This window comes from Aythya marila, assembly GCF_965140915.1.
Source record: "Aythya marila genome assembly, chromosome: 1".
NCBI lineage: Eukaryota > Metazoa > Chordata > Aves > Anseriformes > Anatidae > Aythya > Aythya marila.
In genome coordinates, this window is record NC_139042.1 from 77,320,538 (window position 1) to 77,340,253 (window position 19,716).

General features: G+C 45.8%; 1 protein-coding gene across 2 annotated transcripts in view; it reads right to left on the bottom strand.

The window, feature by feature from the left end:
* The window catches only part of ARHGAP6 (Rho GTPase activating protein 6), a 312,049-nt gene extending 294,978 nt beyond the window's left edge, over positions 1-17,071 (bottom strand). For both annotated transcript variants that reach the window (XM_082775527.1, XM_082775526.1), the window contains exon 1: positions 16,450-17,071. In XM_082775527.1, the coding sequence (XP_082631653.1) occupies positions 16,450-16,902 (453 nt within the window). In that variant the 5' untranslated portion in view covers positions 16,903-17,071. The remainder of the gene's footprint in view (positions 1-16,449) is intronic.
* Between the last annotated feature and the right edge of the window lie 2,645 nt (positions 17,072-19,716).

The following is a 19,716-nucleotide window of genomic DNA, read 5'->3' on the forward strand; positions in this document are numbered from 1 at the left end:
GGTAAATTAGTTAAGTAACAAACAGGGAAGAAACTCAGGCGTGTCTGTTTGGCAACACTGGAGGAGGCTCAGCACGGCTGCCATGCGTAAATAAGTGGGAGCCACCTTGTCCCACCTGACCTGCACCTTTGTTAAATCACAGGCCCAAAAACACAGTGTTTTCAGATGGCATTACAGAGCTACGTTTCAAGGCAAACATATGTAAACACCTGTTAGGTAATTGTTAATAATTCACAGCAAGATGCCAGCTCTCCATTAAGACATTTAACGTGCAAAGAAAACTGCAAAAAGTGCCTGGAATAAGACGAATAGCTTTCATACAAAAGGAATTACTGAGCCTATTGGCAGTGATCATCATGACTATCCTTTTGCTGCTCTTAAAATAAAAATAAAAATAAAAATAAAAATAAAAATAAAAATAAAAATAAAAATAAAAATAAAAATAAAAATAAAAATAAAAATAAAAATAAAAATAAAAATAAAAATAAAAATAAAAATAAAAATGGTGTTGCTGCCTAGAGTTGCAACTTCTGTACTCAATGTCCTCATGCTTCATCCCCAGGTAATCTCACTTGTAAAGGGTGTCAGACTCCTGGTACTGTGTAAGCATGATCCATCACCCCAGTGAGGTTTAGCAAGTGCTAGTGAAACAATCAATACTGCAGAGACAAAAGGAGACTGATGCTTAAATTGATTTACTTTCCATTTAGTATTCAGACAGCTCCCCAGTGCCAGGCACCCTCTCCTCAAGGCATTACTTTGTGTCATCAGGTTTCTTGGCTCAGTTACTACGGGACTGTGGCTGCCCTACTTTGGGATGTAAGCAGGTGCTTTGCAGCAGCCTGCTCTGTGCCCCATCAACTTCACTGCTCGGACAAGAGGTCTTCACACCACAGTGTGCTGGGACTCTAGACATACCCTCGGGGACAAGGGAAAATCCACACCTCTGGAGGATAGGGAGGCTGGAAGACAACACAGGCCAGCATATGCAGTAGTCCTCCTGTCCCCTGCCCCTAGCAAAGAGCTAGAAAAAGAAAGATACTTGAAGATATTCAAGGTATTCAAATCACCAACCTACTGTCTTTTAAATACAAAACCCAGCTAGAAATCATATTCAGATTCTATCCTCTCAAGGGCTGTGGCACTGTCGTTCCTCACCTTTCCAACACAACACTGCTGTACTTACATCCATCCAGAATGATCTGCAAAGACTGCTTGGCTTTGGCAATGTCACCTTTTTCTACATAACTTTCCACTGAATCTCAGCCAGTTATTACATCAAACATTAAACATATCCCCTCCCTAACTAGTCTCATCCTCCTTATCAACCTCAGTAATTCATTCCACCATGTCAAGTCTCCCCTACCTGGTTCTGTGCCCTGGGAACGTCATTCCTCCCCTCATATTTTGAATAAATACCCCCTAAAGATCTGTATCACTAACCTACTATCCCCATGGCTTAAGACTCTCTACAACTCAGTAAGGGCAAAACATTAGTTTTCTGAGGGCACTAAATATCACAACAAAGTCTGTATATAGTTCCTGGTATGACTGTGTCTTTCTGTTATTTCTTCTTCAGAATTCCTGGAAAGAAGAAAAAAAAAAAAAAGTATTTTGTGTTTATACAACAATTTGCATGTGTTCTGGCCCTTAAATAGGGTGCCACAACACTACGGTAATGTTAAAATCACATCTGTGATGCGAGGCCAGCAGCAGTACAGGGATGCCCACACAAATTCCATGCCCTCCCCAGATTCTGTAAGGCTTTTCATGCTGTCAGATGCCCATTTCTGTCCCTAAACCCACTACAGTCAGGGAAGAAAAAACAGATACTCTAATCACTCAGCTTTACCTTCTCTTCTCTAATTTGGGCATAATCCCAGTTTAAACCAGTTATCTAACAGCTAAATATAATTTCTGTGGGCTGTGCAGTTGCCAGAAATAACTAATGCCACATCCTCTCTCCCCATCAGGGAAACACCCAGCAGCACTCACCAAATCACGCCAACCCCACTGCCCTACTCAGCAGGGCCATGTGGCACAGAGACCTAGTCTTCACCACAGACACTTCCCATGCTCCTGCCTGGATTAGCTGTCAAATCCACAGGCTCATCTGCAGCTTTGATTTTTTGAGCCTTGCCCCTTGCTGATGCAGCAACCTGATACAGATCCCAATGACCGAGCTGTCACCTGCCAACCACTGCTCTTTGGGAGGAAGACAAAAGATGCTCCAAGAAGCATGTAAACTATACATACTGTAAATAAAACATATGCTTACAGAGGCAGAGGCATCCCCGACCCATAACACCAGGGGAGGAAGAAGAAACAGACAAAAGCTTTCTTACTCCCTGCAGTAAAATCTGCAGCTGATCCTTTTCCAAGCTGGGAAAATTCAGTTCTCTCTCAATGGTATTGAACACTGACTCAATTCTTTTAGTTCAAATATTTCCTAAAAAGCTGGGAAGAACAAAAGCAAAACCAGACACAGAATATTTCCAGAGTTATCCTAATACAAAACATGGGAAAAGAAATAAAAGAATATTTATTCATTTCTTCTAAATTCGGTATGTTAAATCCTTTTCTACACATTGATGTTGTGCCAGTTGAGCAAAGAATACATAAATCACCAATTCCCCACCCTGAAGTAAAGGCACAGCCCTCCAGTTCTCTCTGGAGGCAACCGACCTCCAACTATTTGATCTCACAACTGCTTGCAGGCTGCCTTCTTCGGTGAACAGCACCTGGGTGAGTTTGGTGAGGACACCTAGTGCCATCAGTGCCTGTTCAGTGCGGTCACAGATGTGGTTGTGCTGGAGTACAAAGCAATGTTCCACTGACTCACCGCGCTGAGAATTCAAACACATGTCTGAGGAGCCTCAGCTTTGCCCACTGTGGATTTTACCCACCCTGCTTTGGAGAGTCTGGTTTTCAGGAAACCACATCTCGTAGCCAGGAGATGTTTCCTGGCAGAACGAAGGAAGAGATGGACAATAAAATGGTGACTTGCTTCTGAGAGATGTACCTCTCAATAATACTTTACCTTTGTAAGAAAAGGTAAAATTGTATGTGTTTTTTCTTTTCCTGGGCATTGTACATTGAAATTTTGTGTAACCAACATGCAGCTTTTTAGAAACTTGGACTTGGTTACTTTTTAGTAACTTGGATTTATTTTGATGGTTGTGAAAAGGTTAAACTGGCATTTTTTCCATGTGGCAATCCTCATGAAAGAAAATGATCCAGAAATAAAGAACGTTTTCCATGCAAAGAATAACATATCAAACCTTGTTTGTTAGTCTACAAAGAAAGAAAAACAGAAGTATTACATGTATATTTTACAGGCAAAACATCTTGTCACAAAAATTAGCTAATTCCCCTGCAGTTCATAACACTAACCATCCCAGAGCATCTTGGTTTCCATTTTCTTTATCATGTTTCTAAACTCTTCCCCTTCCTCCCATTAGCTACATGCAGTCCTGCTCTCCTGGGCAACCACCCCTCACCGAAGGTACCATAATGTAAAGATGCAATTCACAAATTCCCTCCTCAGAGGTTCAATTTCAGGCTTCGTTAAGGTTTGTAAAGCAAATTAGAGCACTTCACCACTGCACAAAATAAAGGCTGCTAATAAGATGAGCTGCAGCAAGGCACTTATCCCACAACCTACATGGTACTCTGAGCCCAAACGGAGTGGATCAACACAGCAGCTCTCTCGTTTACATCTCCATCTGTGCTCAATGGTCACTGGATCTCTTTCAGCCATCCCAGTCCTTCCTTCCCAAATCTGTCCTGCCCTTCCCAGCAGGGCTTCTCAAAATATTAACCTTTGGACTTGACGGGAGGTCCCATTACTCTCCCTGCATGCTGCTTGTTCTGTGTCCTTTGCAGCTGAGCAGTTGCCTCTGCTGCACCATCATCCCTAGCCTCAGCCCTGGAAGGAGCCCTCTTCCCTTGCTCCCCTGGCCCTTTATCGCTGGCCCCAAGGAACACACCAAGCAGCTCCCTGCTACCAGTCTTCTACACTACTCTTCCACACTTGTGGGGTGCTGGCAATGTCTATCATGGAGCATCACCGCCCTTATCTCTGACCGCTTCTCTAATGGCACCTTGCTGGCTCTGCTGCCGCTGCATCCTTCTACAGTCTTGGGGGTACAGGAAGGATTTCCTCCATAGAAAGCAAAACAATATCCAGCTTCCAGCCAGTTTGCCAGAGAGCTCCAACAACAAAGCCTTCAAATCCAGTACCTAAACACCAGGGAGCTTTGTTTTCAAAAGACTGCTGGGGAGGAAGCGCAATTTGAAAAATACCGCACAACTCACAGAGCGCATCCTCTACATGAGCTATCCCAGAACAGAACAACTTACAGAAGAACGGCAGATCTTCTCTTTTTAATCTCGTCAACTAAACCAGATCTATGGCAATCAGAATTTCCATTTACTGTCAGAATGTATAAGCAGGATGCTACTGGACTAAAGAAACAAAGCACATACATTTGGACCTTAATAATGCATTGGTACCATCTCAAGCCATTTCTAAAACTCAAGGAGATCCTCTGTCACAAGCTGAAAATAACAAATGATAGTAGAAAGCAAAAACAATGTTGCAAGTTGTGCTAAAACACACAGTAACCACCACAAAGCCAGCACAAAGAAAACATGAATAATATTTCAGAGACAAGTTGAAAGCACTAGCAAAATCAGAAACAGCTCAAAAGATATATGGGCAAGGCACAAGACCCCTTTACTGATAAAAAATGGTATTTGGTTGTGTGGAAGACCTCATCAGTAACAACATTTTCAGGAAGGAAGGAAGGAAGGAAGGAAGGAAGGAAGGAAGGAAGGAAGGAAGTTAGTTAGTTAGTTAGTTCTGACTAATATAGCAAAAAAGTAAGGACATAAAAGACCTAGAATAAGATTTCAAAAGCTATCTAAACAATCTAGGAGCTTGAGGTCCATCTTCCAAAGTGACTTGGGAGGTCCCAAACATCTTGCCCCTACAGACAATGGTGAGAACCATACAGAGTGCAACACAAGGTGGCAGCCAGCCAGGACTGAGCACCACAGGGCCAAACACCCACCTCTCATCCCTCCAGTGGGCAGGAGCTCCCTGATGTCCAGGCCACCCAGCAGGTATACTTGTGCCCTGGGGACACCTCAGCACAGCAAAATGTGGAATGGGGTAGCCTCAGGCCAGAACTTCATGCAGGGAGGTGCAGACAGGTGGGAGCCGGAGCTCTGCTCTTCCCTGCTGCAGTGGCACTTCCGTGGCAACCCCGTTTGCCAGTCTTAATGTTGTTTTACTTAGCTGTTTGTTTCCTATGCTGTTTCATTCTTGTCGACATCCTTATTTCCTTCTATTTCAGCCACGTGGCCGTAATCCACAGTCCCCATTTTTCTCTTCTCGCTTTCTTGTCCATTGAAGGAAAAAAGTACTCATGGAGACGGGAAAATGTCACGACTCCGAGCCATTGAGGCTATGTTTTAGTCTGGACGAGTTCCTTCTGTCAGCCCAATTTCATACCCGATCTCAGAAGGCACACCTGCTTCACAAAACCTCTGCCAGCTCAATGCAGGCTTGCCAAAATCGTTTCCCAAGGACAAGGAGAGGAGACAGAGGAGATCAGATGTAGACCAACATGCTCCAGAAGCTCAAAAAAGCCCACCGCTGCATCGTAAACAGCAGCAAACTGTCCTGTGCTCCTTTTAAATAGCACCATGGAAGCATTTAGTTCAGCAAGCCAATTTGGTACTAGCTTTTTCTGGGCTGTGTGGCCCCATCTGCCTACTCCAGTTTAGCTTTGACTGATCCCAGTTACATAAGTGTGCCATTAAGCTCCTAAGTTGTTAGCTCAGGATCAGGTTCAGCTGTTGCTGTGCAGGACAATATAGGCAAGGCACGTATCGTCCTGCTGCCACACCTACTTCCCTTTGTGTCTGGTGGAATCGCCAGTCCAAAACTCAGCAGGAGATTTCCTTTCCTCCTCACAGAGCTCTTCAGTTTTTTTCGTTCTTCTGATGTTTCTCTCCCGGATTATTTTTACATTCAGGAAGATGATAAAAAGGAAAGCTAGGAAAGTTAAGTTGACAGGGGTGCTGCTGTACCAGAATTTTACTAAATGCATTCAACTGAAATGTTTTAGGCAGCACATCATATGGCCTGTCATGAGCACACTTGCCAAAATTTCAGTATTTTTAAATCCAAAGTGAAATAACCCACAAAAATGGATGGAGCTCCACTTCAGAGCAGGTCTGTCCAGGTGACACACTGTCCAGAAGTCACACACCTGGTGAGCCCTAGGCGTCCCAATGCTGGTATATGCAGGCAAGCTTGGTTAAATGAGATGGCAGCAAAGGTGCCTGGCAGTCAGTACAGAAACTTTCCCACCAGTCAAGATCACACCAAATCCCTGATGAAGTCCTGCTAGAGACATCTCTGCAAAACGCTTGCATTTGAGAAGGTGGATTGGTGGGGATTTTTTTCATTTCTTTTTCCTTGTGCTCACTAACTTACCTGGATGGTCTTCATCTGACCCATGTTAGATCTTGCAGTTCAGCTGCACTTGGGCTAAAATACAAGGGGGAAGCTCTGTTACATAGTTCACACCAACAAAGACAAAAATATGCTCATCTCTCACATCCATTCTGCCTCTGTCGAGGAGAGGATTATAAAACAAAAGTCTTTATCTGAGGCCTGAGACTGCAAGTGGAAAAAAGGAGGAAGAAGCCTACATTTTATACAGTGAACCACATAATTTTCAAATATATGCATGTATAAACATAAATCTTGCTAATTATTTTATTTAAAGTTGCTTTACAACTCTCCACGCAGGTTGACTGCTAATTACACCCTATTCACTCAATGAATGCAGAAGTAAGGAACACTATTCCTGAGAAAAGCAAACTCCTAATTGTGTTTATTTATGTAATTTGGCCGCCCTCATTCTCCCAGATGGCTATGGTTTGGTACCCACTGTCTGGCGCAGCCCACTTTGCTTATAGTAAGAGCCATGCCCCCATATGTACTGCCGCAAGAGCTGTCAGGAGATGCAGACACACGAACACATGCTTGGGAAACAGTAGTGAAGCAACGAGCAAAAGGCACACCAGAGTTTGTCAGCAGGAATGTTATGAAATAGCCACAAGAAAACTCAAGCATATTGTTCTCATTTAGGGTAGAGAAGATAGGGTCTAATTTTGGACCATGAAAATGTAATCTGTCCCAGTCCTTTCCCCCTCTCCGCCCCTTTTAAATAACAGTCTCTGCCCTGTCATCCACATTAAATTAACAGCTAAACAAAGTTGACTTCCAAGCAGGATGTTACGAGGATCTAGCCTTCCCATATACACATACACTTAGAAAAGGAATCATGGTAATGAGATTGAAATCAAAATATTGTTATGAAACCTCTTAAAATCAAGGGAACGGAAAAGAAAACTGGCATTACTTTATGATTTAAGAAAGGACAAACACGATATGCATGATCAACACAATAAAATTTGAGAAGTTACTGCATTCTTTAGCATCAAAATCTCCCATTTCACATAAGTGTTAGCTTTTCCCAGAGCTTGATATCACTGTATAAAGAAACGATAGCCTATCTTCTAAAAACAGAAGATGGTGAGATCTCTTGGACAGCTTACCCAAAGGCTCTATTGTGCCTAAAGTCTTATGGGAATAAAATTCAGAAAGGTTTATTCAATAAATTAAAAGTAATACCTCCTACGGGAAGCAAAAGACATAACAGAATGAAAAACATTTCCTGTAGGAGGAATATTTTTAGACTTTTAGAGAGAGGCAAATGAAAACTTAACAGAATACTGCCAACTGGTTTCCCACCAAATTACTCTCAGTAGGGTGCAACTCAACTGAAATTACCCTTCAGAGAGAAAAAAAGAAAAAGACGGTACTCAAAAACCATCTTGCCATAATACAACAGTGGCAGAAAACAAAGGGATAAAGCATATAAAGCCTGAAAATAGAAAGGGAAAGGTTATATTAGTCTTTGTCTCAAAAAATCAGTTATAGATATTCACTGGAGGCACAGTCCTTCATTGAAAATCAAATCCAGGAAGCCAGTCCTTTGGAGAAGAATGACTCTGTGCAAAAATAATTTTTTATCGCATTATAAAAAATGAGTTTGCGTATTTGCAGTGTGCATTCTCAAATTATCCACTATAATCTGAATCTTTCACTGGTTATCAAAGTATTTGTACTTTGCTGAAAACCATTTTACGCATTTATGAGGCAAACCATTTATGAGAACATAAGGACTTGTTAACGTTTGACTTGGCCAATCCAAATAATATGCTAGAGCTACAGGAAAACAGCTTTTTTTTTTTTTTTTTTTCATACAGACTTCGGGTGACGAAAACAAAATAAAAGACACATAACGAGGACAGCGAGACATGGATAGAAGGTAAAGCCAATCTGAATAGGTCAGTGCACACAGAACAAGAAATCATAAATGAGTCTGGGACAAAAAAGAAATACAAGATGTATCCAAGTCAGCTTCAGGTGCTCAGTGCCCACATTGCAAGGAGAGTTTCTGCAGGGGACTGAGGCTGTCGCATAACCTTGCTATGTTCAATGCTCAAAAGTCTCTTTTTGACCTTAAACTGTCAAAAAACCCTCGTAGAAGAATAACACAAATTGTTGCTTTGCGAGGATACAGAGGGAACAGAAGCAAGTAGAAAGGTGCAGAAAATCCAGTTCTGATTTCATGCTTTGAGAGGTTGATGCAAGCTGTTCCCATTGCCAGGACTTTGAGGATGATGACCCAGGGATGGCAGCTTCATAGTGGGTAACTGGAGTTTGTATTTACGGTCCAAAGACACAGCACCTAACTTGCTTAGCTCCTAAAGCAAGGACATGTGGTACCCCACATCTGGTTCCAGAACAACGATGTGATGAGCATCAAGAACTGGAAGCTCATCAAATCCTTCAAAAACACTCTTAACCCTCCCAAGGATTTAATATCTCCTTGCTGACAAACATAGTAGAACAGACATGGAACTTGAAACAGCCAATCTGTGCACATCTAGGAGAAGCCGAAACGCAATCAAAAAGCCTGGGAACACATTTCCATAGATACTTGTATTATTCCTACAGAGTGAGAATAGATAAAAACAATAGAAATTATTTTGAACAGACACAGCTTAAAAATATGTACAAAACAATAGACAGGAAAGTTTAAAAGAGAGGTGAAACAAGTAAAATTCCTATGACTGAATGGTAATTAAAGCCTTTGATTCCCACCTGATACTGTATTGATTAGTATCATTTACTCATCTAAAGTAAAGCACACACTTGACTGAAGTCCAAGTGCTGAATACTTTGCAAAATTGGACAGTGAATCTCAGGATCAGTTTCCAATGAAGTCTGAATCTTGCCCTTGCCTCATATATGCCCCCCCCCCCCCCCCCCCCTTTAATTTTCCAGAAGCAGAATGGCCTCTTCTTCCACCACCCAGCCACCTGGTTCAGTTAGAAACCAGGGGAGCCCAGGATGTACAAAGCTACTTTCAGGAACATCGGCTTAATTCCAGTGACCCTCATGCTCTCAAACACTATGCCACAAACCCAGAAAATCAAATAGGAGCACCATCATATTTAATAAGATAGAATTGATGTTATAGTCTGAATTTTCATTACCTGTTTACATTTATGTGTCTATACTGTGGCTACAACGCTGACAGGATCTAGTTCCTTCTGCACGAGAGTTCAGCCCTACTGGCTCAGACTTCCCTGCTGGTTTCCATTACAATATTTACATCTGGAAGGAGAAAACCACATGCTTGACACCTCCATCCTTATCCCGCCACAACACCACAGAGGAGTGAAGAACGACTGCTGCAAAGCTCTGCGCCTGCAAACTGCCACTGCACAGCAACTCCATCACGAAGCCAGACAGTGGTCTGGGTTGTTGATATTTTAGAGACTGCTCAAAATTACTTTTCAGTCTCATTTCTATCATTGCCGCAATTCCATCTGTCCTAGCTGTCAGTTCCCACATTTTCACCAAATGTCCTCAGACGTAATTTAGTCAGGAATGGAAAGAGTGCATTTGCCAATTCAAAAATGTTGAATATATTTAGTTACTTTGAATGGCATTCTTCTTCATACGAGACCCACAATATGTCTGCCCACTGAGTTTTACAGCTGTAAAACTCTGACAACACTGAATGGGAGGGACTCAGGCTGAAACTAATCTGTGCATTTAATGTTTTAGGGTGTCTTATGGAAGAAAAACAAAGCAAAGAGTTCAGTGGCAAATGTCAGAACATGAAATTTTTTACTTTAAGAAAAAAAAAGCCCTTCAAAATACAGTTCTCACATAAGTCATTAAAGAACCCATCCCTCCCCAACAGACACACCAAAGGAAAAATCCAAGTTACCAGTTTTGTGAGTGGGGGACTGTCTGGGTTTTTAAATGTTTGAAGGAAAACCAATAAAACAAGGTGTCAAAAAGTCCTTTCAAAATGCCAGATCCCCATTTTGCTCCCTGGACAGTTAATGGGGGCTCTGCACAGGGATTAGCTGAAACCTCTTATCCATCCATATAGAAAAGCATCTGAATCAGGTAGGAAGGTGTCTAAGGCTACGTATATGAAACACTGAGCTGTCCTTTACTTCAGCTACACATCACTGTTTGGAGATTATTAGGGCAAAAAGATCAACCAGTGATGATAGCAATTTAATACATTGCCTGGGATTGCTTTCCAAGGACAACCGTATCCTAGGCTGCATCTAAAGCAGCATGGCCAGCAGGTCAAGGGGGTGATTCTTCCCCTCTGTTCTGCCCTTTTGAGACCCCACCTGGAGCCCTGCCTTCAGCTCTGGGGCCCCCAGCACAAGACGTGTTAGAGCGGGTCCAGAGAAGGGCCACAAGGATGGTCATAGGGCTGAAGCACTTCTCCTTCACCTCTCAGGGGACACATCTGAGGGAGCTGGGGTTGTTTAGCCTGGAGAAGAGAAGGCTCTGGAGAGACCTTACAGTGGTCTTCCAGTGCCTAAAGGGCGCCTACAGGAAAGCCGGGGAGGGACTCTTTGTCAGGGAGGGTAGTGATAGGACAAGGGAGAATGGCTTTAAACTAAAAGAAGGGAGACTTAGATTAGATGTTAGGAGGAAATTCTTTACTCAGAGGGTGGTGAGGCCCTGGCACAGGCTGCCCAGAGAAGCTGTGGGTGCCCCATCCCTGGAGGTGCTCAAGGCCAGGTTGGATGGGGCTTTGGGCAACCTGGTCTGCTGGGAGGTGTCCCTGCCCATGGCAGGGGGGTTGGAACTGGGTGGTCTTGAAGGACCCTTCCAACCCAAACCTTTCTGTGATTCTGTGATTTTATGACAAACAAAACTTCCAACTGATGGGGAAATGATTCTGGAGCATTTCACCAAAACAAGCCACACAATACACACAGGCAAATGCATAAACAATAAAGTCAAAAGCATGAGACCAACAGCATGCTGAAGGTAAAGCCTGTAAGACTATGGCAACTGGACAGCAATAAATATGAGTTGTCACAAGAGACTAAATGTTGAGGAGGTGTTCCACTAAAATATTTCTATGCATATTGTTAAATTAGTTTATCGGGGCATGCTGACCTCTAGACAATGTGAACTACTGCAGCCTTCAGAGGCAGAGCCTTATCCCCAGTTCCAAGCAGCAGTATCCCCATCCGCTTGGCTTTTACACCTGCAAGGGCTCGGCTTAACCCCTGGTTTGACAACCACGCTGTGACTTCAACGTCACAGTAAGTGCAATCAATGCCTTGTGAACACAGATGCCTTGGCTTACAGAGCTCATCTTAGATATTTTGAAAGTGATGCAGCATACATACTTCTATTTCATGTTCATGCCTCCTAACGAACAGTAGAAGACTGACTTCTTTCTCTCGTTGCTGTAGGCAGTCTAGATATTTCAGAATAGATCCAAACCATTGCTCATGACTTGAAAGGGGAAGGAAAGATACATAAAAGCTCTCCTTCCTCTGAATTTACAACGAATGGGTTCTCTTCCTTCATCCTTGATGATGCAATCAGTCCTTTCTTTCTGCAAAACAACTTGCCCCACTGCCTTCAAAGAAAAATATTCACTGGAAGCACCCAAAGATATACACCCGTATGAGAACATGACCTCTTGATTTGTCAGCTTGAGTAGTGAGCTCAAGACTCTCTGAGGAATTTTGCTTTGCACTTTCTCTGCAAAAGCATTTTTCATGTATATCCTTCCACCAGCAGAGTTTAGATGCAAGTGCTGGATGTGAAAAAGCAGAAAGAAGCAAAGGAAAAGAACTAAGCTAGCCACTTGTAGTAACTTGGAAAATGGGTTTAGAATTAGTTTGCAAAAAGCCATGATGCTTGGGGGAAACTTTGGTAAGTGAGAAGATAGAGAATCTGAGTATCTGCCTTCCCAATGGATTTAAACTTTCTCTCAATATCAAGTGAATTTAAGGGAGCTGACCTCCCAAAGCAACAATTAGCTGAAAGTGGTTTTGTGAGCATTCACTACTTCTGACAGCCATGCTCTAAATTCCCACTCCATAACGCTCGACCAGAAGTTATAAAATAGGCAAGCCTTAGCTGCTGTTCCAGTTTTGCTGGCAAGTAACACCAATACCCCTGCAGTTGGCCCGGAGACACCACCAGGGAGGCTCGCAACTTCTCCCCTCCTTGTGGCAGGTCCTCCTGCCTCCCAGCAGCCTGGCAAGCCAGCAGAAGGCTTCTGATTTCATGCTGCCATTCCTTTAAAAGCAGTAAACCCCACAAAAGCTGGAGATGCTAATGTTTCATCATTCAGTAACACCCAGAGTATGACAGCAAAATAATCAGGCCATATAAGCTAAGTGTAGATTTGGTTTATCATAATCATAGAATCATAGAATCATAGAATCATAGAATATCCTGAGTTGGAAGGGACCCTTAAGGATCATCAAGTCCAACTCTTGACACCGCACAGGTCTACCCAAAAGTTCAGACCATGTGCCTAAGTTCACAGTCCAATCTCTTCTTAAATTCAGACAGGCTCGGTGCAGTGACCACTTCCCTGGGGAGCCTGTTCCAGTGTGCAACCACCCTCTCTGTGAAGAACCCCCTCCTGACGTCCAGCCTAAATTTCCCCTGCCTCAGCTTAACCCCGTTCCCGCGGGTCCTGTCACTAGTGTTAATGGAGAAAAGGTCTCCTGCCTCTTGACAACCCCTTACGAGGAAGTTGTAGACTGTGATGAGGTCTCCCCTCAGCCTCCTCTTCTCCAGGCTGAACAGGCCCAGTGACCTCAGCCGTTCCTCATACGTCTTCCCCTCAAGGCCTTTCACCATCTTCGTAGCCCTCCTCTGGACACTTTCCAACAGTTTCATGTCCATAACAAAGAGATTACTCAGATATATTTACATAATTTGCTGTATTTCCTATACACATGTTGTGGCTTTCCATTCCCATCTTCTCTTCCCCTTTCATTTAGAAAAATAAGCAGAACACGTAACACACTCAAAACTTCACCCAGATCTATCAATATCCAGCCCTCCTGGACTTCTCACCTGGTGAACATAACCCCCTCACACCTGTGTCCTTAACTTGTATAGGACTACCCACATAGTCAAGCATAGATATACAATTAAATGTTGGCAGAATCAAGGCTTTAAGATATCTCTTCATATTTTTACTACCTTTTTCCATGATATCTAGTCACATAGCCATATTTAAAAAAAAAAAAAAAAAGGCATAATAATCTTAATAGACTTAATTTTGTAAGTGAAAAAAATAATAGGACTTAAAAAGACAGCTGAAATCTGATAGGAATTGAGGATAAATGCTTCTTTCCTTCTGTTAGAAATCCCCCACAGCTTTGCCTTATGATTTACTGAAACCACTGGAAATTGTCATCTCTGAGATCACCAGGAACAGTTTTCTTTTTAAGCAGCTTATGCATGAGCAGATAATAGAACAGGGAAAGAATTCCTGTTAGTGAAGTAAAGTCCACTAAAAATATTCTTTACAACCATAAAGTGTTCTTGAGAATAAAATTAAATGCTGATAAAGAAGAGACAGATAACCAGCGAGTTAGAGACGTCTCTGTCACATGATGCTTCACATCCAAACATCTGTGGATGGAGAATTTGAGCTTAATACCTTTCTTCGTGGAAAGCCTCTAGGTGTGACCTGCTGAAATCTTCAGTGCTTTCTGACAACTCATTAAAAGTCACTTATGCCCAGCCACTTAACCCGAGCAGTAACCTTTCCATTTCTCAGCCAGCAGAAAGGGTATAAAATACTGAAATCAAATGACTAAAATAAAAAAGGTAAAACAAACAATCCATCCTTCTCTTGGCATCTCATCAATGCTATTGCAGCCGTTTTGGCCTCGTACGCAGGATCCCCTGACCAGCTGGTAATACGTGCTGAGCAGAGGGGCTGTGCTGAGGGCTCTCGCACAGAAACCATTGCTGCAAGCTGCATCCCCACCACGTCATCTGATATATCACAGCACAGATGTGGGTGAAGGATGACCTGCTCAAAACTTATTGTTTTGGTGGGTTCTGAAGATAAAATCTCCATTACATTCGTACTTCTCTTTACTACCTTAGAGATTAAGGTAGCGGGAAGAAAAGAATTGTTGCTTGCACAGTGGCTTTAAGGAAATGTTTTCCCAAAAAGTACAATTATACTGGTGATGTTGGAAAGCAGGTAGCAAAAACAGGTTTTGTAATGAATACCTCTTTTATTCCCTAGCTAATAGGATGGGATTTTTTAAGTTCTCAGACCAAAAACTTCCATGTTCCTTTTTGGCTTGCTGTCTTCTGTACAGTTATCTTCTGCAGCTGAGTATCATCATTGCCATGCTGTGCTTCATTTCTCAAGCTCCAGGAAACCTGAACTACTAACCCTACCGAGGATGCAACAATTTGAATAATTAGACCTTTTAAAGTTACAATATTATAAGTAATTATCTCCTTTTCACCCAGTAAAACCTTTACAATCTTTAAAATTTTCACCTTCCCAAGCACACTTGCTTTGCCACAGTGAGGGTGAAGCCCCAGAAACAGAGAACATTTTACTTCCAGAAAACTGAGCAGGTCCTTTTTTAGTGAAGTCTAAAGAGGATCAACTAAATCCTTTATGAACAATGCCACTGTACAATGAAACCAAATTGAACGGCCAACATTAGGATGCAAGCCAACAATGAGAGAGTCAAAGCAGTCAAAAAGTTTAGGTGAAGTTTCTTTTCAAATAGAGATTAAAATCACTTACACCTGGTGTTGCTAAGAGTTATGATCAAACTAATACTTGCATAACCATTCAAAAGCAGAAACTCAACACCCGACAGGCACGAGGTCCCACAAGGACATCCAATGCCACCATGGCCGGGCCGATGGCTACAACAGAGATGCTCCTGCAGGGCACGGGTCTCACAGCCAGCACGGACACAGGGACTCAGCACGAGCACGAGCACTCGCTGCTCCTCACTGCACAGGGCTCAGAACTGTTCTCCTACGGCAGAACTGCCTGCATTTTTCATCTGACATAAAGGCCATTTTTTTTAACTGCACTTACACATAGGTACCGGTTACTATAAAAATTAGGCCTTTCCAGTATGACAGATGCCCTCAAAATACAACACCACTCTTCATTACTGTGAGCATCCATTTGTTAAAGGGATGAAAGACACTTTCCCAGGTCCATGTGAGCAAAAAGCAGTTTCTCAGAGAACCAAACTGTAACATCCCATCGAACTGCCCTGCATTCACATTAAGCTACAAATTACATCGCGATGTAACGCAATCACATTATCAGCAATGTAACTCCCCTCAAATTCGACTGTTTAAATGTGCTAGATACACACCAAATTAGAGGGAAAAAACGTATTTTTGAAGGTGTGTGATGCTACGTGGAGTGACAACACATAGACCTGTGGAAAATGCCAGGAAAGCTAACCCTTACGTGCCCTGAGCATCTGACACCTTCACATGGAGTCAGTGTAGAGACTCACTTCCACTTGCAGACTTGAGATGGTGCTCAGAGCCTTGGCATCAGGAAACCCTGCCCAGCAAATCTTACGTGGCTTACACTTTTGGAGGTTCCTCATCAAACCCTACGTGGATAAGCTGCCGTCTCAGCCTTAACGACCATGAGCATCTCAAGACCAAAGCCATTAGGCACCATCTCATGGCTTCTTATCACTGACACCGCAGGTGTCCCACAAAGCCTCTCTGAAATCACAAACTTTTAACTAACTCCAGAGTCAAGCACGGCGATGAATCCCGGCTAACTCTGAGCAACATCTCTTAAAAACACCTCGCCGGGCTTGCGAGGAGCCTCGCCGAGGGCAGGTGGCCGAGGTGTGAAGGCGGGGAGGTTGCGAGGTGGGAAGGGGAGGTTGCGAGGCGTGACAGCGGCTGGGGCCGTGCCCGCAGCCTTCCCCCGGCCCCGACGGGGGGATCGCGGATGCCGGCGACCCTACCTCGGATCTCCACACGACGTAGGCGGCGGGGCGCGGCCCGGGCGGCGAGGGCTGCCCCTTCCTCTGCTGCAGCCAGCGGCGGGGCGACGAGAAGATGCTGTTGGCCGACGGCGTGCGCGCCAGGAAGGGCAGCTCCCGGCCGGGGCTGCGCTTGCCCCGGGGGCTGTCCGGCTCGAAGAGGCCGCTGCCCGGCGGCGAGCGCTCCAGCGGGGTGCTGGGGGTGGACGACGAGAAGCCGCGGGGCGGCGGAGGGGCGCCCCGGGCACCGCGGCGCTCCCCCGGGGGGCTGCCGGCCGCCCGCCCCCGGCCCTCGCCCTCGTCCCGGCCGCCGCCGATGATGGCGGGGTCGAGGCTGCGCGTCTGGCGGAGCCTCCGCTTGGAGAGGCTCCTGGCGGCGGGGGCGGCCGGGGAGGAGCAGGAGAAGACGCTGCTCAGCAGGCTCTGCGCCGACATCGCGGCGGCCGCTGGCCCCGGGGGGGTGGCCGGGGGGGTCCCGGCTCTCTCCCGGTCTCCGGTCCCGGCCGCGGCCCCCCCCCCCCAGCCCCGTGCCCCCCGCCCAGCGCCCGGGCTCAGCCCCCGGCGGCGCGGCTCGACGGCGGCACCGGGGGGCTCATGGCGGCGGCCCGCGTCCCGCTTGGGGCTGCTGCCGCCGCGGTCACTTTGCTGGGAGGGGAGGGAGGGAAAAGGGAAAAAAAAAAAAAAAAAAAAGTTGCGAGAGAAAAGGGGAGGGAAGGAGGCAGCCGCCGAGCTTTTATCTCAGCGCGCCGCAGCCTGCCAGAGGCACTCCCCCCGCGGCCGCGATGCGCACCGGGCAGCTCGCCGCACACGGACCCACGGGTCCACGGGCGACCGGGACCGATGGGACCCCTCCCGGGGCGAGCCGAGCCGTGCCGGGCCGAGCTGAGCCGTGCCGGGCAGCTCCCGGGGACGTCGTCGGGGCGGCGGCGGCCCCGGCCGGGAGCTGCTCCCCGCGGCCGTCCTGGCGCTGCCCGGTGGCGTTCGGGGCAGGGACCGTGTCCCAAGGGGCTTCCGGGGCTTTTTGGGGGTTCCCTCGGGTCCTGGGAAAGCCCCAGTGTGCCCCATGCCACGAGCAGGGACGCAGGTCCATCCTGCAGCCTGTGCTGGAGGGTGGGACCCTGCAGGGCAGGTGGCCAGGGTCCCCCTCTTCTCCCACCCGGTGTTCTCCAGAGGACCCCCATGGCCGGCATGGTGTGGGCTGCAGAGCGCTGCCAGCCTCTGGCACACATCTGTGGGGCTGCCAGCAGCAGGCCTCGGCCAGCCAGCACCTTCAGGCCTGTGCTTTCCATCCTCTGCCAGCCTGAGGTGGTCTGTCCATCTCCGCCGCAGCCAACACGCGTTTTGAGCATGCACTCGGCCGCTTCTGACAGCCCGAGTTGAACAACTCCACACAAAGGGATGTGGACGTTCGTGTCACCAGATGATCCATTCTAGAGACTTTCTCTGCTCGCTCCCCAAGTGCAGACAAGGAAACCTTTATCAGGAGAAAGGGGCGAGCGTAGGAGAGTCAAAAACACGAGGAAGCGTGGGAGCAGAGCATCGGCAAAGGAAGAACACTGCACAGCCCCGGCCGGGTGGCAGCCAGCCAGCCCCTGCCCACCTGGAGCGGAGGAAGCGGTCCCTCACCACAGGATCTGACTCCTGCCCCCAGCCCCAGCCGGGAATGTAAAGCCCTCCCCCCACTGGAAATAACAGCGTCGGTTGTAGGGCTCTTTCTGGAGGCCCCATGCCATCATTTAATTAGTGCTTCAGCTTTATTAAGCTGCACTTAGCCGTTAGCTTCATGGGTGAGTTCAGACCTGCTGCTCTGTTGTCAGTGAGGAGCACAACCCTTAAATTTTGGAGGGTGAAAAGAAAAATACACAGACAAGAATCCTGTTTTGCTTCCAGACCTATACTTAATTTATGGGGGGAATAGAAGACATGTAGGGGAAGGCTAGCTAAGAGTTCTAGTGAAAGTTTTAAATCTCCTTGCACCAGGTGAAATCACCAGCAGACTACTGGTTCTTTGGGGCTTAAGCTTCCTTCCTCTGACCCGAGAAACCACCATCTCCACAGTCCCCCCACAATTATTGCGGGGAGCTCTTAAAATTCCTTAGAAAAAGATGGGATGGTTTGAAAAAAGCCCTTGAGCACGGCACTCGAGTTATCTCCCGCTCATGCTGCACTTTCTCCTCCAACCCTGGCTCATCCTGGAGCCTGTGCAGGTAAGCGCTCCGCGGCAGCATTTTCTAGTTTCATCAACAGAGGGAGCAGGCTGTTCTTTCCGGAGTGGCATTACTTACAGTTCTTGACCACCAGCAGCGTGCCAGCCCATCCACCTCTAAAGGGAGGTGGGTGTTCAGGTTTTGTGTGATGTTTCCATATGAGAGGGAGCTCTCAGTAATTTTTTTTTTCTGGAAAGGAACTTTTCCCCCTTATTTTAATAAACCAGTCTATTGCTTAATTCCAAACTCTGCTAGATCCTCCACAGCTAAGGTTGCAGCTGTTTTTGTTTAAAGCTTCATTTTCCCTCCTCATTAATGCCTTCAATAGGGTCTCATGCCTGAGACTAAAAAGGTCTGAAGCATGAAGCAATGATCCAAGTTTGTTTCTACACCCCCTGTGCCCATGCTAGCAATGTGGTTGAGAAAGGCACATCCACAATACAGCTTTACAGATATGTGGCTCCAGGCATTAACTTTTCTCCTCTACAAATGTATCTGTGGAACATACAGGGCCAGGAAGATGTGAGGAAGCCGGCAGAGGGAGAAATTCAGAGCTGTGAGGAGTATGAGTAGCAGATATAATAACCATGCCCACCCCCCAAATGCGCTGGAAATGTTTCCTGCCATCTTCAGTAAGACGCATTGCTTATTTTGAAGAGCTGAGACTTTGGGACACAACCAGTTTCCAGTGAGCAAAACTCCAAGTGCAAACTTGGATCCTTGCAAAACACACATACAACCTGTGAAAGGAGACAGAAGCAATCAGACAAATGCAATGTTACTAGCATCAGCCAGCTTACAAGTACCCACTCCAACTTAAGTGGGTGCAAACCAATCTCATTTCCACTATCTCAGCCCAGGTACTGTTATTACCCAGCTGGTTTTCTCCATGAGAGCTCTCACAAAAACAAACAAACAAAAAAATGAGAGCTCTCACAAAAAAAGAACTGAGGATGTTTCAAGAGACAGAGACCCGAAGAATCACAGCTGACATTCAGTTACTAGAGCCAACATATGCATGGAGATTCAAAGCTTCATGTAT